A 24,677-nucleotide genomic window follows, 5' to 3' on the forward strand; every position below is an offset into this window, starting at 1 on the left:
GTCAACACCTCACTGAAGAATTGTTAATCACCTCAAGACACTGCTGGAGAGATCTCTGGCGTCAGGTTCTCGAAACATTAAGTTTCCTTTGACGTGAGATGATAAGACTGGCGCCTTGCGTGTCCTCTTGTCAGAAAATGCATAATATTTGTATTAGGGGATTAAACACGTTGGAGCGTTTGAAACATTTTTAATGAGATTACATTAAGAGTTCTTTTGTTTCGTGTTTATCACGTCTCTCTTCTTCCCCCCCATCTTATGCCTCGTTTCAGTTCCTTGTTAACAATGGTATTTAACTATAGTGCTTCTTAAATACCTCTCTATCCCCCCTTGTTTATTTGCTATTGTGATTATTCTGTCCAAATTTCCCTTATCACAATACTTTCCTCCCATCTTTTGATATTCTCTCTTATTTTTGCCCTGTTATTCTCCTGCTTCTCGTCTCAATATGTCCCACTTCTGTGTCCCCGTCTCTCTCTCTCTCTCTCTCTCTCTCTCTCTCTCTCTCTCTCTCTCTCTCTCTCTCTCTCTCTCTCTCTCTCTCTCTCTCTCAGCTTTCGTCCCTGGTGGAGTGTGCGTGACGCTGTCACTCCTGCCACAGGTGGAGGCGGAGGAGCTGAGTGACGAGGAGTGGAGTAACTACCTGGAGAGTGAGTGGGGGAGTGACCAGGTGGTGCCGGGGCTCCTGCCGGCCCCGCCGCCCTTCGTGGCCAACGTTAACTTCGGCAGCCATCAGTGTGTCCACCTCGGCAACACCATCACTCCGGCTCACGCTAGACATCGCCCCAAGTTTCTCGAGTAAGTTCTGGGATGTCACAGTTACGTTATCTGGGAGAACATGTGTGTGTGTGTGTGTGTGTGTGTGTGTGTGTGTGTGTGTGTGTGTGTGTGTGTGTGTGTGTGTGTGTGTGTGTGTGTGTGTGTGTGTACTCACCTAGTACTCACCTAGTTGTGCTTGCGGGGGGTTGAGCTCTGGCTCTTTGGTCCCGCCTCTCAACTGTCAATCAACTGGTGTACAGGTTCCTGAGCCTACTGGGCTCTGTCATATCTACATTTGAAACTGTGTATGGAGTCAGCCTCCACCACATCACTGTGTGTGTGTGTGTGTGTGTGTGTGTGTGTGTGTGTGTGTGTGTGTGTGTGTGTGTGTGTGTGTGTGTGTGTGTGTGTGTGTGTGTGTGTGGAATCAAATTCGCGTCCTGGGTCAAAGCGCCAAAGCTCTCCACGTCAATGCTGTTATTCATATATTAGGTTTTTTTGCTTACATTGCATATTTCAACTTTTGGTAGCTGTCCGAGGCTATTTAAAGCGTACAGGAGCCTTACTTTCTCAATACTGATGCCATAAACACATTTTGTATAATATATCTATACACACACACACACACACACACACACACACACACACACACACACACACACACACACACACACACACACACACACATATCAAATTTATGCTCTTTTTAAACATTGATATTATTGAAGGCTTTGAATCTTACCTTTGAATGTAAACAAGTTATAAGCCCCGGCACAAAGTCTGCCATCAAACCGATTTCGAAGTCCAATTTAAACCATAATTTATCAAAGCTTTGCTGTTCATACTGCAAGACCTTTTTATGCCCCTGGGAATGTGAGGGACATTCATAGGACTTTTATGTGCTGGGGGAGACTTACCCATTGGCTGAGCACCAGGCGTGCACGGGGTGATACAATCACTTAGAGTGATTGTATGGAGTAATACAATCACTCAGAGTAATGGAGTAATATAATCTCAGTACCGTATTAAGTTCTGACTGTTTCCTTTTATTTTGTGCACCGTATTAAGTTCATTCTATTAGGATGATGATGGTGAGGATGACCTCCTCCTCCTCCTCCTCTTCCAGGTTCCCAGGCCAGACGGGTCGTCACTACACCATCCTCCTGCTCGACCTCGACGCCCCTGCCCCGCCCTACCTCCACTGGCTCCTCCTCGACGTTCCCAGTGATCACTTTCATAAAGGTAAGTCACCCTCCACTACTATATCATCCTCCACTAAGACGTCACCCTCCACTAGAACGTCACCCTCCACTCAGACGTCACCCTCACCAAGACGTCACACTAAAGGGTATACTGCCCCTACTCAATAGAACATCCACTCCACAAGTAACTTTGCCAAAGACAACCTTCAGACTTTAATTCCAACTTGGCCAAAGGTTCTCGTGAACTTCAAGGCGACTGAATGCGAAATTCTGTATTTGAATTTGTTATTGAGTGTCTCAGGCTGTGGCTAAGGGACACGAGGACAAGGATCAGCGAGGGGACGGAGGTTCCTTCCCACCCGTCCTGTTCCAGCTCCTTGTCCTCGTGTCCCGTCCCAGTGCTGTATAGCCACGCTGGCTTACTCTTGGTGGTGATGGCGGCAGGTGTGGAGGTGGTGGAGTACGAGGGACCACGACCTGGACAAGATACAGGTCTCCATCGCCTGGTGTTCCTCGTCTACCTGCAGCAGCAGCAGCACTCTACCCTGCCCACTAGCGCCCCCGGAATGCCCTCTGCCAGGGCATGTCAGGTCAGTAAATACCTCATCTGCGACCAGCAACTACCTAGGAAGTTGTAGACATTCATACTTCTCAATTTGACTGACGTCAGTCAGTCAACCAGTCAGTCACCCAGTCAACTGGGTGACTGACTGGTTGATTAACAACTGCTTCCTACATCGTTGCCTCTGCTACAGTCACTAATGGCTATCACTTTCTACAATGCATTTCCTTGCAAGACTATTCATTATTGCTTATTTCTAATGCATTAATGAAATGAGCCAAAAGTGTTACTTTCTCTGAAAATATTCAAGACTTCACAGTAACAAAGGTTAGTCTGTTGGTCATCTTTAAGACAACTTGGTTTCATGCTTATATTTTGGGCTCACTGAATGTCGTGTCTTTCAACAGAGAGCAGGTCGTGAGGGCATTGACCTGACCCAGTTGACCCGTGACCTTGACCTCAAGGGCCCAATCGCTGCCAACTACTTCCTCTCAGAGTGGGACGTTACTGTTGAGCACACTTGTGTTGATGCCTGACCCCCTCCCCCACACACACCTGTGATGACCTCCACACCTGCGTTGACCTCCACACCTGCGTTGACTCTTGACCCCACGCGAGACCAAACATAAGAGGTCGTGACAGCTGGGTAAACAGCTCGACAAAAAATGGGATCAAATAAAGTGCTGTTTTTTAGCTCTCATTATTTATACTCTCTCTCGATCCCTTGTTTAACAGAGTTAAGAGCCAGTAGAGCTGAGCTTACATGATATTGTTCTAAGACCAATGTTATCGTCTTGTGTTGAAGATCTTGTGTTAATCGTGCCCTGGAAGATATTGTGTAGAATACAATCTAACACTCAATGTAAGCGAGGAGTCACAATAACGTGGCTGAAATATGTTGACTAAACCACACACTAGAAAGTGAAGGAACGACGACGTTTCGGTCCGTCCTGGACCATTTCTCACAATCGACTTGAGAGAATGGTCCAGGACGGACCGAAACGTCGTCGTCCCTTCACCTTCTAGTGTGTGGTCTGGTCAATTAACAATCCTGTCAAATATGCTCCAGTTGCTTTTAACTCACAGGGCTCGTTTTATCTAGATCTTAAATTACAATTACTAGGTAGAGATATTCCTAGAAAAGTATTAAGAACACTTGGGTTATCTTATATCCTCAAAGGGGTCCACCTGCTGATGCAAATTAGAAATCTAAAGGTCAGAACAAATGTTATCATGAGTGAATATGGTCATCTTGATACCTAATTTAAAGTTATTTGACATTCAATGTCTCAATTCGAACATCATCTATATTACGTTCGAAATGGTGATCTTGGCAAGCTTAATTGTGAATGGAGGAAATGATCTAGACCCATCCTGGAAGTCTATCCTGGCACTCCATCCTGGAAGTCCATTCTGGAACTCACTACTCTCTCCTACCTGGCCTGATATCCACATCCAGACTTCAAGAAATAATTCACAGAAAATATCCTTTTGTCTGAAGGCAATTACTCCACCAGCAGACACAATAAGCTCTTCCGGCATTCATTTATGACTCGAGACATTCCAAATATTTAGCAGAAAGACTCTAACTAGATATTTTATATTGTGAAGGAATTACTGTCACAGAGATGCGCATTGACAAGCATTTTAAATCCTATTGAAATCAGATGTGTTGCTTGAGCTGTGTTGGTGTCTGCGAGCCGGCCTGGCTCTCAAATTCTGTTGATGTAAAATGCTGAGTGTGTGTGTGTGTGTGTGTGTGTGTGTGTGTGTGTGTGTGTGTGTGTGTATGTGTGTGTGTGTGTGTGTGTGTGTGTGTGCAGATTTATATAATTTATAAATCCAAATTATACAGTATATATACAATAATAAATACACACTGTGCTCTTATTAAGGCTTTCTCTTATAGAATCAATGTGCTGTATTTTTTTATGTAAACTTATGCAATTATAAATGGAAGAAGCATTTACGAATAAAGCTATTGGTGTAATGTATATTCTAAGTCCTTCATTACCGCCCCTTAAACCTTCTACTGACAGAACACTTCTCATATACAACAGAGCCTACAAAAGTGCCTACAACAGTGCCTACAAAAGTCTCGCACTTGTGGGTATCCAAAAATGACCTTCCTACAACTTAATCTATTTTCTAGTGAACTTAAACAAATGTTTATCAACATTTAGTTCTGCTTAAAAAGGAAGAGAAAAAAATGAGATAGCCAGACAAAAAAACCAGTCCACGTTAAACATGGGATGTCACCCTCCACTAAGATGTCACCCTCCTCTAAGATGTCACCCTCCACTAAGATGTCACCCTCCACTAAGATGTCACCCTCCTCTAAGATGTCACCCTCCACTGAGAGATGTGTAAGTGTTTGTCCTGGTGAGCTTGGTGAGGCCCTCACACATGCCCTTGTACTTAATACTTACGAAGCAAAAGTAAGTAACTGGGAGTTACTTACTTTTACTTACTGGGAGTTCTAAAGAGCAACAATGCTCTTTATCAGACCTGACGCTGAGAGAGAGGAAAGGGAGGGAGGGAGGGAGGGAGGGAGGGAGGGAGGGAGAGAGAGAGAGAGAGAGAGAGAGAGAGAGAGAGAGAGAGAGAGAGAGATACGTGATTGAAAATATCATATAGATATATAAAATAATAATGATTGTCTACCTGTCAAGTCTGTCAGATCAATATGTTATAACATGCAGTATTTCCACAACATTCAAGTTGTTAACAATTCGATAAACGTGATAACTTAACACTTGATAAACATCTCAATACTTGATGTTATATTATTTAATAAGTTAAAATATTAGCTTTTCTTTATAGACATTTCAATCATCTGGCGACAGCACTTATATATGATTTAATTTTACTTAAATTTTGTGAGTGGGATAATTTGACAACTTGTAACACAATGAGGCGGGACCAAAGAGCCAAAGCTCAACCCCCGCAAGCACAAATAGGTGAGTACAAATAGGTGAATGATAGGCCACTTCCCGTAAAAATATTTTTTTTTTATTTTTTGTTGAAATTTAAATCGTGTGGCGACAGCACTAAATGTGATTTAATTTTACTGAAATTTTTAATGTGGGATTATTTTACGACTTGTTAACACAATGAGCGGGTATGCTAATCAGTCTTTAAAACAGGGTCTGGAGCGGTGGGGAGGATTGAGAGGGAGTCTGGAGCGGTGTGGAGGATTGAGAGGGTCTGGAGCGGTGGGGAGGATTGAGAGGGTCTGGAGCAGTGGGGAGGATTGAGAGGGTCTGGAGCGGTGTGGAGGATTGAGAGGGTCTGGAGCAGTGGGGAGGATTGACAGGGTCTGGAGCGGTGGGGAGGATTGAGAGGGTCTGGAGCGGTGGGGAGGATTGAGAGGGTCTGGAGCGGTGGAGAGGATAGAGGGGTGTGTCTGGGGCTAGGGGGCAGGGATGGTGGGATCAGAGGAGAGGCGTGAGTGATCCCAGCCTACATTACGGAGGCCGCCAACAGTCACGACTCGCTGGGGCTTTCACCAAGGCAAACACTGGTGACAAACACGGCTCTCCCAAAACAAGATTTGTCCGGGTATCTCTTCTCTGTGTTATTCATACTGTAACTGATATTTTTATACAGTTATCGTGCGTAGTCCCTGGTTTCCAATTATTTAAATCACATACATACCCTTCGTGTGTGTACTCACCTACTCACCTATTTGTGCTTGCAGGATCGAGCATTGACTCTTGGATCCCGCCTTTCCAGCCCTATCATATCTCCTCTCTCCCTTCTTTTCTCTAGTGTCGTAAGGTTCAGTTCCTTCAGACGCTCTTCATATCCCATCCCTCGTAACTCTGGGACAAGCCTCGTCGCACACAAGCCTGTGTGTGTGTGTGTGTGTGTGTGTGTGTGTGTGTGTGTGTGTGTGTGTGTGTGTGTGTGTGTGTGTGTGTGTGTGTGTGTGTAATATATATCTTTATATTTTTTGCGGGGTAGGGAATTTTCAGGGAAAGCGCCAAGCCATTACGACTATATAGCACTGGGAAAGGGGTCAGGATAAGGATTTGGGATGGGACGGAGGGAAAGGAATGGTGCCCCAACCACTTGTGGACGGTCGGGGATTGAACGCCGACCTGCATGAAGCGAGACCGTCGCTCTACCGTCCAGTCCAATTTTTGGGGACGAAACAATAAATTAATAAATTGAAAAACATATCTGGAAAATGGGTAAGAGAGAGAACGGAGTGAGAGACTGAGAGAACGGGGTGAGAGACTGAGAGAACGGAGTGAGGGGACAGCGTGCCAGCCATGGTCACTGGGCGTAAGGTCGAAGTTAACGAGCTAGAAACTAATATCTCAAACAACACCAGAGGTGACAATTTGCAGACCCAGGAGGCTGTCTGAGAGAGAGAGAGAGAGAGAGAGAGAGAGAGAGAGAGAGAGAGAGAGAGAGAGAGAGAGAGAGAGAGAGAGAGAGAGAGAGAGAGAGAGAGAGAGAGAGAGAGATATGATTAGCCCTGGGGAGAGGTGGACCGAGCCAGCAAGAGCCAGAGGGAGCCGGCTACACCTCCAGTGAGTGAGGGTAGAGACGTCAGTACCTTCAGGCAGCGTCCGGCTAATGTTCGGGTTGCTTAAACCAGACTAACAACCGGACAAAGCGTTCACTGGGCCGAGAGTAAGCCAGATGAGGTATCTCCTCCCTCCTTTCCTGCCGCACCACCACTACCACCATCACTACCACCACCACCACCATCACTACCACCACCACCACCACTACCACCACCATCCTCCCCATCCACCACCCCTCCATCAACCACCACCACAATCCCTCCATCCACCAAAACCACCACCATCGACCACCCAACACAAACCACCTCCCCACCACTATCCACAAGTACTCCCATCACCACCACAGTTAACCACGACCAAAACAACCACCACAACTACCACCCCCTCCTCCCCCCCCCCCACGCACACTCACCAAAACTTACCACTCCAAAAAATCGAAGTTCGAATTTGAAAAAAAACCTAATTCTTATTAAAACTGGCAAAGTATAAATAATCCAATAACCTAAATACACCCTAATGCAAATGCCTCTAAACTAGTCATTAAGGCATAGTTTAGAGTGCAAGTGTCACCCCCGGAGAGTGCAGCCTTCACACTGCTACTCTGAGGTACTCCTTGAACTATCTGGGGGGGCGTCTCTCCACTTCCACAATGAATCAGTTCGCGGGTTCGAATCCGCCTCATAGCTCCAATTCCCTTTCCCCCCCACTTGGGTTAATGTTTACATTATGCCCAGCACCGGATAGTTATACACTTTAGGTCAACCGACAGCTTATCTGTGTCTACTTGTACACTTTTGTAACACTTTATTTGCCAGATGTTTCTCGTCCATTTCTCGCCATCATCTGCAAATTGGTTCTGTGTGGGTTCTTGGAGTGATCCTTGCGGGACTCCGCTTGTTACCCCTGTCCCCTTTTCCCGCTCGCTTCATGTCGACTCACACTCTGGCTCCTGTCTGTTAGGGACTCTCTCTGGCTATTCCCGTGGCTGACCGGACACTTCTGTTTGCTTCTCCACTTTGTATAGTAATATTTAGGCGTAACTTGGACAAAAGCTTTTGAAAGTGTAGAAATATGTCGTCTCCTTATTCTTCTGCCTTAATTTCCTGAGTTTTTCTTAGAATGCCAGGAGGGTCGTTAAGTATAATTTCCCCCTTAGATTATGTCTCTCTCTCTCGTGTGCGTGTGTGTGTGTTTTTGTGTGTGTGTGTGTGTGCGTGTGCGTGTGCGTGTGTGTGTGTGTGTGTGTGTGTGTGTGCGTGTGCGTGTGTGTGTGTGTGTGTGTGTGTGTGTGTGTGTGTGTGTGTGTGTGCGTGTGTGTGTGTGTGTGTGTGTGTGTGTGTGCGTGCATAGCACCAATGTGAGTGTGTGAGAAGCACAATGATGAACGTATGAGCAGCCTCAGTGTGATGTAGATGTAGCCAAGTGTGTGTAAGAGAGAGAGGCACTTAGACATCACAACACAACATCACCTGTCTGTGCCAGCCCAGGAGCTAGACCCAACACTCCCAAACAGTTTTAACAACGACCAAATTACTGCGATTTCTTCATTCTCGAGCATTTGTCACTTGTTAACAACACAACTATTATGAAACATTACGAATGAACCCACAACTGTAATATATATATATATATATATATATATATATATATATATATATATATATATATATATATATATATATATATATATATATATATATATATATATATAACTCAAAACTCACATCCCAGAAGTGACTCGAACCCATACTGCCAGGAGCAACGCAACTGGTATGTACAGGACGCCTTAATCCATCGATTAAGGATTAAGACGTCCTGTACATACCAGTTGCGTTGCTCCTGGCAGTGTGGGTTCGAGTCACTTCTGGGGTGTGAGTTTTCAGTTGCATATAGTCCTGGGGACCATTCAGGCTTGTTCGCATATATATATATATATATATATATATATATATATATATATATATATATATATATATATATATATATATATATATATATACAAATGTAAGTCTATACACACCGCTGTTCGGATAAAGTTTCTAATCCTAATTAACTGGAATTCAATCCTTGCTATCGCGAGGTCAAATCTATGGTTCAAGGGGTCCAGGAATGTGTATGGTAAAGTAAGAAACTGTGACTGTGGGGGAGAGAGCCCAGTCAATCCTCCTGAGCGCTCCCTAACGTCACTAAGCGCTGTACTAACGTGCCCGAACCTAGCCAACCCGAGGTATCTGAGGGGACGCCTTAACCTATTTTCCGTAGAGTTTAGACTCTCGGTGGAGCGGACGTCTTGGTGACGTCAGGAGGACGTGAGTTGGTGTGAGTGCCGCCAGAGTGCCTGGTGACGTCACGCAGGTAAACAGAGCGCCTGGTGACGTCACGCAGGTAAACATAGAGCACCTGGTGACGTCACACAGGTAAACAGAGCGCCTGGTGACGTCACGCAGGTAAACATAGAGCACCTGGTGACGTCACACAGGTAAACAGAGCGCCTGGTGACGTCACGCAGGTAAACAGAGCGCCTGGTGACGTCACGCAGGTAAACAGAGCGCCTGGTGACGTCACGCAGGTAAACAGAGCGCCTGGTGACGTCACGCAGGTAAACAGAGCGCCAGGTGACGTCACGCAGGTAAACAGAGCGCCTGGTGACGTCACGCAGGTAAACAGAGCGCCTGGTGACGTCACGCAGGTAAACAGAGCACCTGGTGACGTCACGCAGGTAAACAGAGCGCCTGGTGACGTCACGCAGGTAAACAGAGCGCCTGGTGACGTCACGCAGGTAAACAGAGCGCCAGGTGACGTCACGCAGGTAAACAGAGCGCCAGGTGACGTCACGCAGGTAAACAGAGCGCCTGGTGACGTCACGCAGGTAAACAGAGCGCCTGGTGACGTCACGCAGGTAAACAGAGCGCCTGGTGACGTCACGCAGGTAAACATAGAGAGTCCACCTGGTGACGTCACGCAGGTAAACAAAGCGCCTGGTGACGTCACGCAGGTAAACAGAGCGCCTGGTGACGTCGCGCAGGTAAACAAAGAGAGTCCACCTGGTGACGTCACGCAGGTAAACAAAAAGAGAGTGCGGGTACGTCACCTTCTCGTCGTAGAAGCCTGGGTCATCGGATCTCTGTTGTCCCAACAACCTGTCCGTCTCCTGGTCCGTGTCGCCGTCATCTGAAAACAAATGTTAATGTTGTAATACACAAAAATAAATATTTACATTATACACATACAACACTGTAAATATTTAGATTATACACACACATACAAGGCTGTAAATATTTACATTATACACACACATACAACACTGTAAATATTTAGATTATACACACACATACAAGGCTGTAAATATTTACATTATACACACACATACAACACTGTAAATATTTAGATTATACACACACATACACCGACCATTCGTAAAGAAATTAATCATTTCCTACCTAAAGACGATAAATAACTCGTAATAATTCATTGTGTCGGGGGCAGGCAGCCAGAGTATATATATATATATATATATATATGTGTGTGTGTGTGTGTGTGTAAATCACGACAAATAAACACGTGATTAAAAATGTGAGAGTGTCAGACCACGGAGGAAGAATTGAAACAGGAATTTCCTTAAGTACTTTCGTATATTAATACTTCAGACTCCTTCTGAAGATGTATTAATATACGAAAGTACTTAAAGGAAATTCCTGTTTCAATTCTTCCTCCGTGGTCTGACACTGTCATATATATATATATATATATATATATATATATATATATATATATATATATATATATATATATATATCGCTCAGTGTGGCCGATGGCATATTTGGAGTGTCCTATATTTAGCACCTCTCAGCATTTATTAAAAATAAAAAGGATGAGTTGGAAACATAACTATCCTACAGCTAATAATTCATAATTATCAAAGAGTTAAAAATTATTTTCACAAATACATTAACGCCAACAACTGGGCCTCAGAACTTTACACACCGACTCCCTGTGTCCCGCCTGTGTTTAACAGGCGGGAAAGTAATTACATTTAGCTTCGACGGCGCGGAAAATTAATAATATTAGATTTTAACACGGTTGATTATTTTGCCTGCTTGCTCTATGCCCTTCATCAACACACACAGCACTGAGATTTATACATTGTTTACGATTTATACATTGTTTACGTGTATTAAATAGACGAGGAAAGAGCTGAACCGGTTAAACGCGCGCGCTTGGCAGGTGCAGTACGATAACTGCACGCACACACAAGACTCCCGGCACCGCGGTGTTTGTAAACAAAGCTTATATGAAGCGTTTTCTTAACCCTATATCATATACTATTATAAATATAACCCTATACTTTACCCTAGCACTTATTACCTTACCTTACTCACCTGAGTGAACTGGTTCTCTCTCTGGCCCTTCCTCCCCAGTGCTACCTTTACCCCTACACCTGCCCACAAGGTTAGGGGGGCGAACACCCCCTTACCATCTCAGGAATCAATAATAAATAATTGTGTTTACATTTACCCGCCCCCCCCCCCACCCTCGCCTCAGGCACTTACCTAGTTGTGTGTACTATCTGCTAGCTTCACCCTGGAGCGGGAAGCCCAGTCCACAGTGAACGGTGAATATGCGTTTGTGGGAGTAACGACAAGGGGGGGAGGGGGGATGGGGGAGGTCAGGGGGGAGGGGGGAGGGATAGGGGGGAGGGGTGGGGGGGGGAGGTGGTTAGTTAATGAGGGCAGTAACAGCACCACCATCAGTGAGATGAGGGCGTGGCCGCCCCACACACACCCCAACACCACCACTCCACATAACACGTGAGAGGCGACGGTGCACGGTGCACGACGGTGACTCACCTTGGTGCACGGGGTGCTGGCGAGGCCTGGTGATGACTAAGGTCTTGGTGCCTACGGTGGCCGGGTCTCGGATGAGGTTGAGCTCTGCCAGACGCTGAACTAAGCCTCCGTTCATCACTAACTCACCATCACTGCACCTTCATCACCACACCATCACTAAATCTCACCACACACACTTGTCACCATCAAGTGTCCCTCACGGGTTTGACGGTTGAGAGGCGGGACCAAAGAGCCAGAGCTCAACCCCCGCAAACACAACTAGGTGAGTACGGGTGTCACTATAACCTTTCACAGTACCATCACTATAACTTAAAGAGAGCACCCCTCACTATCACCACACCATCACTACGCACCCTGTCTTACTGGTACCGTACCGCTTCACTATGCACAGAGTGTAGTTACAGTGTCACTTACACCCTCACTTCACCATCCTCGTCCACCATCATCACTATCAACTCACCAAAAAAAATATTATTCGCCAAAAACATTCACTTTTTCATAACGTTTCGCCAATAAATCTCAGTAAAGATCTCACAATAAAAACACCTTACTAAAGGCTATATAAACACCTGCGAAAATAAAATATTCCGTAACACCTGAATGTTTTAACAATACCACACGTGTGTTTTTTTAAACACACGTAAAACTCTAAAGATTTCTTAATATTTTTTTATTTATTTTTATTTTTATTTTTATTTTTATTATTTTTATTATTATTTCTTATTATTCGTTATTTTAAACTCGACACGAATCTAGATCACACATATACAATGACTATAAAGTTACATATATATTACATATTAAGGCCATAAATATATATTTTAACCATATATATATATACATATACACTTTGACAGGTGGTAATGTAGGCATTTAAGAGGTCTAAGACTCTTCAATCTCCTACCAAAGAAAAATATCGGATCAGCCTGACTGTGATGGCTATGTTGGCTGTGCGAACGCCAACAACCTCATTGATCAATTCACCAGTGCAAGAGTATACCCCCCCCCCCAACCTACGGGTCCTGTGACTGATAGCATGTGTCAGACCATTACAGGTACTGTGGAAGATGACATACCTACTTGATGGGGTTCTGGGAGTTCTTCTACTCCCCAAGCCCGGTTCGAGGCCAGGCTTGACACAGGGTCCTGGATAATGTTAGGTCACGCTACTATGCCCAGGACCCTCTGGTCTTCATGCACCAGCTCTACAGGACCCGTACAATGGTTGCAATTAACCAGGTAATAAGAGGACTAACTGGTATTAAAGTGAATTAATTTCCAAGGTAATTAGCATTGCCGACTTAATGAGTGAGAATGAGAGCTAATGCTGCCGTCAACTTGGAAGGTCCGTTAGCACGTTAGTTCCTCTAAGTTCAAACAAACAGAACCAAACAACACACTAACACAAATACAGAATCACAAAGCACACTTGGATACCAACTCAACATAGTCGCAAACAAACAAACTATCACGTTCAAAACATGTCCGCAAATTACAAAAATAAAAAGTGAACTGAGAAGAGGCTAAAAAAATTAAAATAAAAACAAGAATGCAAAGATGAGGAAGCTAGAAAACAATAGACGGCGAAGGACCACACCAGGGGGCTGGCGCCCCCCACACCAGGGGCTGGCCGCCCCCCACACCAGGGACTGGCCGCCCCCCACACCAGGGGCTGGCCGCCCCCCACACCAGGGGCTGGCCGCCCCCACACCAGGGGGCTGGCCGCCCCCACACCAGGGGGCTGGCGCCCCCCACACCAGGGACTGGCCGCCCCCCACACTAGGGACTGGCCGCCCCCCACACCAGGGGCTGGCCGCCCCCCACACCAGGGACTGGCCGCCCCCCACACCAGGGGCTGGCCGCCCCCCACACCAGGGGCTGGCCGCCCCCCACACCAGGGGCTGGCCGCCCCCCACACCAGGGGCTGGCCGCCCCCCACACCAGGGACTGGCCGCCCCCCACACCAGGGGCTGGCCGCCCCCCACACCAGGGGCTGGCCGCCCCCCACACCAGGGGCTGGCCGCCCCCCACACTAGGGACTGGCCGCCCCCCACACCAGGGGCTGGCCGCCCCCCACACTAGGGACTGGCCGCCCCCCACACCAGGGACTGGCCGCCCCCCACACCAGGGGCTGGCCGCCCCCCACACCAGGGGCTGGCCGCCCCCCACACCAGGGGCTGGCCGCCCCCCACACCAGGGGCTGGCCGCCCCCCACACCAGGGGCTGGCCGCCCCCCACACCAGGGGCTGGCCGCCCCCCACACCAGGGGCTGGCCGCCCCCCACACCAGGGGCTGGCCGCCCCCCACACTAGGGACTGGCCGCCCCCCACACCAGGGGCTGGCCGCCCCCCACACTAGGGACTGGCCGCCCCCCACACCAGGGACTGGCCGCCCCCCACACCAGGGGCTGGCCGCCCCCCGTTAGAAAGAAAATCTTATTAATATACATCACTTATTTAATTGATCTTCATAATCATTAACCTTTGACGAAACTACATAATTCCCTCAGAATTCATACGTCTAACCTACGCTTGAAACAATCCATCAATTCCATGCCTATTATGTTACCCGATAATTTGTTCAATACATCACCAACTCTAATTTCCAAACCAGTATTTACCCAGGGCATTCCTTAACCAATACTTAAGTAATTCATGGCCATTATTTCGACTTTCATTTTGTGCTGGTTTAAAAGTTCTATATATATATATATATATATATATATATATATATATATATATATATATATATATATATATATATATATATATATATATATATATATATATATATATTCCTTGTGTCATTCCCTTTCTCTCAAAGTTCACTCAAGTCACCCACTTCGCTTCGTCTGTCTAGAGACTGTAAGAATGTAACACTGTAAGAATGTAACACTGTAAGAATGTAACACTGTAAGAATGTAATACTGTAAGAATGTAACACTGTAAGAATGTCTTGGTGTAGCATTACTGATTATATTACATTAGCACTCTCCTAGTTGTGCTTTCGGGGGTTGAGCTCTAGCTCTTTGGTCCCGCAGGTCTCATGGCGCATTTGATATCATACTAAATGCAAGTGGTAACTCAAGTCCGTCGTTCAATCCACTCTATTCTGTGTATTCCATTCCAGCATCAACTTGGGATTATTTGACAACACTGCCATCAGTGTCTCTGTGATTCTTCAACTAGGCCATTCACCCTCCCGCTCGTACCGACACAAACAGCTCATATTACGACGCTTAACGTTAAATAGGTCGCATTTTTAACGGATTTGTTGATTCTGTAAAAAGTGTTTGAGGCGTAAAGTGAGAGGACAGGTTGTGGTAAGGTCTCTAGTATGTATATGGTATAGGGTGAGGTCTCTAGTATGTATATGGTATAGGGTGAGGTCTCTAGTATGTATATGGCATAGGGTGTGGTCTCTAGTATGTATATGGTATAGGGCATGGTCTCTAGTATGTATATCTTGAGGTTATCTTGAGATGATTTCGGGGCTTTTTAGTGTCCCCGCGGCCCGGTCCTCGACCAGGCCTCCAATCACAGGAAGCAGCCCGTGACAGCTGACTAACACCCAGGTACCTATTTTACTGCTAGGTAACAGGGGCATAGGGTGAAAGAAACTCTGCCCATTGTTTCTCGCCGGCGCCTTGGATCGAACCCGGGACCACAGGATCACAAGTCCAGCGTGCTGTCCGCTCGGCCGACCGGCTCCCTCGCCCTATATGGCATAGGGTGGGGTCTTTAGTATGTATATGGTATAGGGTGGAGCCGTGTGGTGTGTGAGGCAGCAAACACCTCCCAGCGACCTACACTACCGACCCACAGTGAACACTTGTTCGTCACGAATCGTTCGACACAAATGCAAAGGCATTCGAAAATTACCCGATTTTTTTTCCATTAAGATCATATCAAGTAATCTATTTGATTAAAATACTTTTTTTTCTGTAAGCATAGATGTGTGCACAGCACTGAACACAGCATATTACACACAGGACGTGACCTGTGGTGCTCAAAGCCCCACAGGTTATTAAACCACAGCATCACAGACCTTGCTGTTCTGTTGCCTTAGCCATGATGAGAGCCCACTAGCAGGCCGCCCGTCTACACACAATCACCTACACATACACTATCAGCGCTATCTTATATCACGATAACGCTTTATCTCGCCCCACACTCACTCCTCACAATACTCACTTATCAGACCGCCAGAATCACTCAATATCTCCCTCTTCCTCTCTCTCTCTCTCTCTCTCTCTCTCTCTCTCTCTCTCTCTCTCTCTCTCTCTCTCTCTCTCTCTCTCTCTCTCTCTCTCTCTCTTTGCCTTTATTTATTCACCTTCGTCACTTTTCCCACTAGTAATCCTTTCCCTGCACTTTCCCCTCTGCCTCTCCTGGTCTGCGTCAGCCTCGGCCCACCACAAGTACCTCCAAGTGTCGTCGAGTACAAGGTCACTACTTTCCTCCTCCAAGTCTCATCTCCAGCAGTTGCTGCTTACTGGTCGAGTGCTTCTTTCAGCCCACACGCTGACCAATCACCTGGTCCCGTCTCTCTGGGGGAGGGGGTGGGTAGGGGGAGGTTATCTTGTCAGGGGTAGGTGGGAGGGTGGGAATTGCGAGTTGAGTGAGTGTGTGTGTGTGTGTGTGTGTGTGTGTGTGTGTGTGTGTGTGTGTGTGTGTGTGTGTGTGTGTGTGTGTGTGTGTGTGTGTGTGTGTGTGTGTGTGTGTGTGTGTGTGTGTTTTGTGTGTGTGTGTTTTTGTGTGTGTGTGTGTGTGTGTGTGTGTGTGTGTGTGTGTGTGTGTGTGTGTGTGTGTGACAGAGAGAGAGAGCGAGAGAGAGAGAGAGAAGAGAGAGAGAGAGAAGAGAGAGAGAGAGAAGAGAGAGAGAGAGAGAGAGAGAGAGAGAGAGAGAGAGAGAGAGAGAGAGAGAGAGAGAGAGAGAGAGAGAGAGAGAGAGAGAGAGAGAGAGAGAGAATGAGACATAATAAACCGCCATGCTCAAGGAAAGATGTAGAGGTTTCGCAAGTGGCTTTTTGTCATTCGTCAAGCGTAAAAGCTGAACCAATAGAGATTTACAACCACCACGAAAACATCCTTAACATTTCCACATGAACTCCTACTACTCATCGACAAGCCTCCATCCTAAGTACTCCAATCTTGGATACACTTAAGTGATCCTTCAACGAGTCCAGATCTGAGGCTAACCTTGTAAACCTCCTCATGTATTGACCACAAATCCGCTAAGCCGTTCAGGCGCTAGAGATATGACAAACCAGTAGACGAACAAACAACTCAGCAACACTCCCGACATACAGAATTTATAATACAATCACTAAATCAACTTACAACGCTGACGTTACCTCTCTTTTACAAGGCAGACATCATCACAGAGAAGGAGCTTGGCTGTGACTCGAGTCCTGCTTTCATTACCAGCGAAGCCTTTTTATCGAGGCTGCCTAAGGCACCCCCCCCCCACAACCCCTTAGACTTCATTAAACCATTAAGGGGGGGATGCCATTATCGTTAGAGTGCCAGGAAGCAGTTCTTGATTACGATCCGATTAGCGGGTCGACGGACTCCAGTTCATGGTCGATTCAAGGCGTGGGGCAAGAGGTTTGTTGTGTTCGTGGTGGTCGTGGTGGTGGTGGTCGTGGTCGTAGTCGTGGTGGTCGTGGTCGTGGTGGTCGTGGTCGTATCGTTTCTGGTCGTGGTGGTCGTGGTCGTATTGTTTCTGGTCGTGGTGGTCGTGGTCGTATTGTTTGTCGTCGTGGTGGTCATGGTCGTATTGTTTGTCGTCGTGGTGGTCGTGGTCGTATTGTTTGTCGTCGTGGTGGTCGTGGTCGTATTGTTTGTCGTCGTGGTCGTATTGTTTCTGGTCGTGGTGGTCGTGGTCGTATTGTTTCTGGTCGTGGTGGTCGTGGTCGTAGTCGTGGTGGTCGTGGTCGTATTGTTTCTGGTCGTGGTGGTCGTGGTAGTTATGGTATACTCTTTATACCTCGCTTAATGGCCTTGTCGTAACTGTTGCGTTATAACTTAACTATTCTGGTGTTCAAATTCTTTGTCGCATCTGGCCTTAAATTAGTGGATAGAGGTGGCTTCTACAACGTCTTCACTAAGTGCATTCCACTTGTTGACTATCCGTACAGGGCTAGAAGTCATTTCCTACCCCTCACTTGGAAGAGGCTATCCTTATCCATCTTGTCTATTTCCCCTCTGTATCTTGTACGTTGTAATCATACCCCGTCTGATTCATCAATCATCTAGATTTGAGATTGAGCTCCATTAGCCAATCATAGCTTAACCTTCTTATCTCTGGATCCAATCTTGCTGAGAGAGAGAGAGAGAGAGAGAGAGAGAGAGAGAGAGAGAGAGAGAGAGAGAGAGAGAGAGAGAGAGAGAGAGAGAGAGAGAGAGAGAGAGAGAGAGAGAGAGAGCAGTTCATAACAATTCCCAGGTCATTTCAACACCATGCTGTTATTGAGCACACGGTCCGTTGCTAACACGCCCTAGTTAGACTTAACAACACTAAAGCCATTAACTAAAGCAAACAAGTCAACATTACATAATGAGACGACCAATAACATGCACTCGGACGCAGTTGATGAGATTCAGTTCCATTACTGGACTTTCCTGTCTGTAGCCAAGCTGAAACAATAATGATCTAACTGCCCATAAGTCAACAGTTGGATAAATAAAAAAGTGCAAAAATAGTGATAGTTGACTAAAACCCCCCCCCTGCCCCCCCCCTCCAACTTACCCCCTGCCCCCCCCTCCAACTTACCCCCTGCCCCCCCCCCTCCAAGCAACCCCTGCCCCCCCCCCTCCAAGCAACCCCTGCCCCCCCTTCCAAGCAACCCCTCCCCCCCCTCCAAGCAACCCCTGCCCCCCCTCCAATCCCTGCCTCCCCCCTCAAACCCCTGCCCCCCCCCATCCAAGCAACCCATGCCCCCCCCTCCAAGCAACCCCTGCCCCCCCTCCAAGCAACCCCTGCCCCCCCTCCAAGCAACCCCTGCCCCCCCTCCAACCCCTGCCCCCCCTCCAAGCAACCCCTGCCCCCCCTCCAAGCAACCCCTGCCCCCCCCTCCAACCCCTGCCCCCCCCCTCCAACGCACTCCACATCCCAATAAAGGTTTAATTTTTATTAGGTAGAGTACACCGAGCTATGATTAAAAACAAACAGCTGTGTCACTTGTTTTATCTCCGACACACAACCCCGCATGAAGCACCACTTGGCTTGTGTGTCCCTTCGTGTACACCCAAGACACACGCACACACACACACACGTACATAACCTCCTACCACACACACACACACGTACATAACATCCCACCACACACACACACACACACGTACATAACCTCCCACACACACACACACACTCACACACACGCTCACACACACACACACTTGGCGGGATCCAAGAGTCAATGCTCGATCCTGCAGACACAACTAGGTGAGTACACACACACGTACATAACCTCCCACACACACACACACACATACATAACCTCATAAGTACTTGTTAAAGATTATACGAAGTTCAGCTTTTGGAAATGTAACAGGGAAATAGACGGAAGAGCAGCGGTACATTGAAAAAAAAAGTTAGTGAACTCTGGGTATGTAAGTCCGTAGAGTGTTTTGGCATTTATTTCCTTGATTGAAGGACTCTCAAAGGTCTGAAAGCACTAGTGTAAAAATATTTTGATTGGTTTAGATCTGATATATATATATATATATATATATATATATATATATATATATATATATATATATATATATATATATATACAACCCGTTCTCGCAAATTTAATAAGTCAATATTGACTTATTAAATATGTGCATAGGTGACATACTTAACATAATAGATACCCTTAAAAAGATTCATAGAAAACACCGACCTTACCTAACCTTGTTAGTATCTTAAGATAAGCATCTTATTGCTTCGTAATTACAATTATTACCTAACCTATAATAGGTATAGGTTAAGTAATAATTGTAATTACGAAGCAATAAGATGCTTATCTTAAGATACTAACAAGGTTAGGTAAGGTTGGTGTTTTCTATGAATCTTTTTAAGGGTATCTATTATGTTTAGTATATCACCTATGCACGTAGTTAATAAGTCAATATTGACTTTACGAATTTGCGAGAACGGGTTGATATATACCGCATGCGCTCCGCATGCCCTCAGTGTTTAGCTACGTAGTGTGTGTGTGTGTGTGTGTGTGTGTGTGTGTGTGTGTGTGTGTGTGTGTGTGTGTGTGTGTGTGTGTGTGTGTGTGTGTGTGTGTGTGTGTGTACTCACCTATTTGTGCTTGCGGGGGTTGAGCTTTGGCTCTTTGGTCCCGCCTCTCAACTGTCAATCAACTGAAATCAACTGTGTGTGTGTGTGTGTGTGTGTGTGTGTGTGTGTGTGTGTGTGTGTGTGTGTGTGTGTGTGTGTGTGTGTGTGTGTGTGTGTGTGTGCGTGCGTGCACGCGCGTGTCCGTTGGTGCTTGTATTATCTTCCACGACGAGATCAGGAAAAGGTTAAAAATAAAAATTCAATACTATACAATTCGCCGCATGCAACGGAAGACGCTGTTAGAGGAGAACGACCCTTGGGACCGACATTCGTAACGGTCAGTCCTGCCTCAGATCCTACTGCAGTAACAACCTTACAGCGACCTCCCCCCGAACAGTCCGGATCTTCAAGACCTCCAAACATGAACGAGGAACCTTTGGAAAATTAGGACGACGCGGACCAGACGAGATTTATGAGGCCTTGTGACTTTTCCGTCGCAACAAGCGGATTACCGCCAGTCCCAGGGGATTACAAGGGGGGATTTATGATGATTATAAACGCGCAGTCCGAATTACCAGGAGTTTGAAGGTTGACATTGTTCTCGGGACCGCTCCTCCTTCCTCTCTCACATCTACAAAACTACTGGTATGGAAACATTTCTTCAGAAGGATATGATTAAAGACAAAAATAATTTCAACTGCAAGAACAAGGAAGAGACTTTTTGAAAGTGCGGGCATCCAGGTACCCGAGTCCCGCACCCACAGGATCGTCCCCAGACCTGATCAAATGGAACATGCCGTGCCTGTCTGCACTACTAATTTCCCGAAACTCCAAACGAAGCAGCATGTGGATGACGTCCAACGTTATACAACTCGGCTGGTGACAGAACTGAGAGGTATGAGTTAAGAAGACATTCAAATGAACCTCGAGCCATTGTAAAGGAAATATGAGAGACCTGACCACCAGATACAAAATTCTCAGGGAAATCCAGAGGACAGAAACTGATTGTGAATTTAGCGCAGGTTGTACACGCATAGAGGGACAGGAGAGGGAAACAGTTTCCCAGAATGAGTGAGAAAGCAGTGAACAAATTTAATGCATTAGGAAGTCGTGGAACCAGGCTCCACAGCTTAAATTTAACACATAACAGGTCCCAATAGGCTCGCAAAACTATGTACCAGTCGACCAAGTGGGAACCAGAGAGCTGAAGCCCCCACAAGATACAACTAGACGAGTACAAACACCCACAAACCCCCCTCCCTACCCCTCCAAACACACACAACCCCCCCTCCCCCTACCCCACCAAACACACACAAACCCCCCCTCCCCCTACCCCACCAAACACACACAAGCCCCTTCCCTACCCCACCAAACACACACAAACCCCCATCCCTACCCCACCAAACACACACAACCCCCCCCCCCCCTCCCTACCCCACCAACCACACAATACAGTGCCTCGGACCAGCGCACAAGATAAAGGGAAGTCCCCAGCAGACGTTTATATCAGAGTTTGAGTTAGAAACTCAGAGCAGAGCAGAGCAGAGCAGAGCAGAGCAGAGCAGAGCAGAGCAGAGGGAGGGAGTTGATATTAATAATATAGTGAATACAGGAGAGACTCTTGCTGGGTGATGGAGGTTGTCATAATGTTTTGTGTTCGCACAGTGACTATAGGTCCTCTTCACCAATAGTGCTATCCCGCCACCTTGTTATCTTGCATCTCGGGGGCCTTGTTATCTTGGGGAGTCCTGTTACCCTTAGCGTCTTGTCCTGCCGGCACTATCACAGGGGCCACACCATGTGGGCCACACCACAGGGCCCACACCACAGGGATCAGATAAGAAGATAGAGATGCTAGAAGACTTGACAAGAGATAAAATGAAGTGAGTAGTTAGTAAATACTTTAACCAGAGCACCTTGAGAACCACACTAGCGCCCAACAGGGAAGTTCTCACATAGCCTACCGGTTAAGTTACTCATCCCGGATCGAATCCCAAACCGAAACAGTCCTGTGGCTAATTAAGCCCAGAAAGCCCATTAAAAAAATGAAACACTTAAGTGTACCTTGTCTCTATCACACGAAGGCTTGGCAACTATGCCTTGTAGGCCTGGTCGACGACCGGGCCGCGGGGACGCTAAGCCCCGGAAACTCTTCAAGGTAACAAGGTAGGCCTTCAGGCCCTTGAAGTAGCATCACTCTCGCCCTCCCATCAAAGGAGGGGGGGAGTGATGGGTAAGGGGGGAGAGGGAGGGGGTGAGAAAGAGAGAGAGAGAGAGAGAGAGAGAGAGAGAGAGAGAGAGAGAGAGAGAGAGAGAGAGAGAGAGAGAGAGAGAGAGAGAGAGAGAGAGAGAGAGAGTAGGGAGAGTGAGAGAGAGTAGGGAGAGTGAGAGAGAGAGAGAGTAGGGAGAGTGAGAGGAGGTGAGACAAAAGAAAGGGGGGAGTGGGGTAGATGGGACGGAGATGGGAGGAAGAGGTGGAGAATAGGTTAGAGATCGGAGGGAGAGAGGAAAGCAGGTGTGGGATGATAGGTAAGAGAGTAGGGAGGGGAAGCATTAGGGGGAGAGAGAAAGAGTAGGTGGGGGAGAGTAGGTGGGATGAGAGGGAGGGAGCTAAGAAAGGGGTGAAAATAATAGCACAAAAGCACTCAGGAATCTCAGTACACTACACAGACAGCCTGGTGAACCTTGTACAACTGCGCCTACCACCACACCTCAACAGTCAACCAGCCAATTAACCACACAATTACCAACACAACCAGCCAACCAGCAAGCTTAACTACACTCCCCCGTCACCCGGATATCTTTACATTTAAGATAACAAAAAGATTATCCAACACACACACACCAAGTCAAACAAGAAGCACTTTGCTGTATACAGCTCTACACATGTGCAAACACAGACATGTAAACACAAACACACACTCTCTCTCTCTCTCCCTCTCTCTCTCTGTCTGTCTGTCTGTCTGTCTGTCTGTCTCTCTCTCTCTCCCTCTCTCTCTCTCTCTCTCTCTCTCTCTCTCTCTCTCTCTCTCTCTCTCTCTCTCTCTCTCTCTCTCTCTCTCTCTCTCTCTCTCTCTCTCTCTCTCTCTCTCTCTCTCTCTCTCTCTCTCTCTCTCTCTCTCTCTCTCCCTCTCCCTCTCCCCCAGCCCCACACACTGCAGGGAGATGATAAACCCACCAGAGAGCGTAACACAGTGAGCCAAGTGGTAGGTATAAACCTATACTGCAGCGAACTGGACTAAATGTCTTCCCAATATTTATACCGGGGACGTCCGCCCCCCCCCCACGCCAGAGGGGCCAGGATGAGGTGACAAGACACACACGTCTCTGGACGAAGGCATTCACACACACACACACCTGGGTAAATAGGTACCTGGGAGCTAGACAGCTGCCATGGGATGTTTCCTGGGAATGACTGTGTGTGTGTGTGTGTGTGTGTGTGTGTGTGTGTGTGTGTTAGAGATAAATATATGTAGTAGAAATAATACATTGGTTAGAAAGGCGTAGTCCACAGGCTGTTGCAAAAGTTGGAGCAACAGGCAGGAATATCAGGTAAGGTGCTTCTGTGGATAAGGGAGTATCTAAGCAACAGGAAACAGAGAGTCGCTCACTACGGGCTCACCATAGCCTGTGCTACATGGACATTTTGTTCCAAGTCACTGAATCCAAGACTACAACAATGAGTTCCAGTGAGTGGGAGGGGGGAAACCTCAGAGTGGCGAGATGTCACCAGCGGAGTCCCACAGGGCTCTGTACTTGAACCCATCCTGTTTCTAATTTATAAACGATCTTCCAGAGGGTATAGACTCATTTCTTTTAATGTTTGCTGATGATGCTAAAATTATAAGAGTTAAGACAGAGATAGATAGACAGAGACTACAGGACGACCTGGACAAACTGGAGGAATGGTCTTGAAAATGGCTGCTAAAGTTGACCTCAAGTGTAATGAAGTTAGATAACGGTAGCAGGAGGCTGAGCACTTGGTACCAATTGGGAGGTGCAATAGACAATTAGAAAGATCTAGAGGTTGATATCACACCGAACCTGTCCCCAGAGGCCCACATTAAAAGGATATCATCAGCGGCATATGCTAGACTGGCCAACATAAGAACTGCCTTTAGAAACTTATATAAGGAATCATTTAGAACCTTGTATACCATAGAGGTCAGACAATCTCCATGCATCTCCAGCCTGGAGTCCATACTTAATTATACACAAGACAAATTTAGAGAAGATTCAGAGGTATGCCACCAGACTAGTCCCGGAACTGAGAGGTATGAGTTACGAGCAAAGGCTACGGGAATTAAACCTCACATCGATGGAAAAAAAAAGAATAAGGGAAGACATGATCACCACCTACAAAATTCTCAGAAGAAATGACAGGGTGGACAAAGACAAACTATTTATCATCGGCGGAACACGAACAAGGGGACACAGGTGAAAACAGATGAGCCACAGAGACATTAAACAGAATTTTGTCAGTGTCAGA

The 24,677-nt window shown here is 46.7% G+C and overlaps 2 protein-coding genes across 3 annotated transcripts in view; one reads left to right on the forward strand and one right to left on the reverse strand.

The window, feature by feature from the left end:
* Positions 1-4,517, forward strand: part of LOC138365589 (uncharacterized) — a 39,101-nt gene extending 34,584 nt beyond the window's left edge. Inside the window, exons 3-6 of the mRNA XM_069326069.1 lie at positions 602-798; positions 1,886-2,001; positions 2,406-2,551; positions 2,931-4,517. Of these exons, the coding sequence (XP_069182170.1) occupies positions 602-798; positions 1,886-2,001; positions 2,406-2,551; positions 2,931-3,059 (588 nt within the window). The 3' untranslated portion in view covers positions 3,060-4,517. The remainder of the gene's footprint in view (positions 1-601; positions 799-1,885; positions 2,002-2,405; positions 2,552-2,930) is intronic.
* Positions 1-24,677, reverse strand: part of LOC123762344 (uncharacterized) — a 360,436-nt gene that overhangs the window by 87,636 nt on the left and 248,123 nt on the right. For both annotated transcript variants that reach the window (XM_069326012.1, XM_069326022.1), the window contains exon 3: positions 10,153-10,232. In XM_069326012.1, coding sequence (XP_069182113.1) covers positions 10,153-10,232 — 80 coding nt within the window. The remainder of the gene's footprint in view (positions 1-10,152; positions 10,233-24,677) is intronic.

The sequence above is a fragment of the Procambarus clarkii genome, chromosome 2, assembly GCF_040958095.1.
Source record: "Procambarus clarkii isolate CNS0578487 chromosome 2, FALCON_Pclarkii_2.0, whole genome shotgun sequence".
Classification (NCBI taxonomy): domain Eukaryota; kingdom Metazoa; phylum Arthropoda; class Malacostraca; order Decapoda; family Cambaridae; genus Procambarus; species Procambarus clarkii.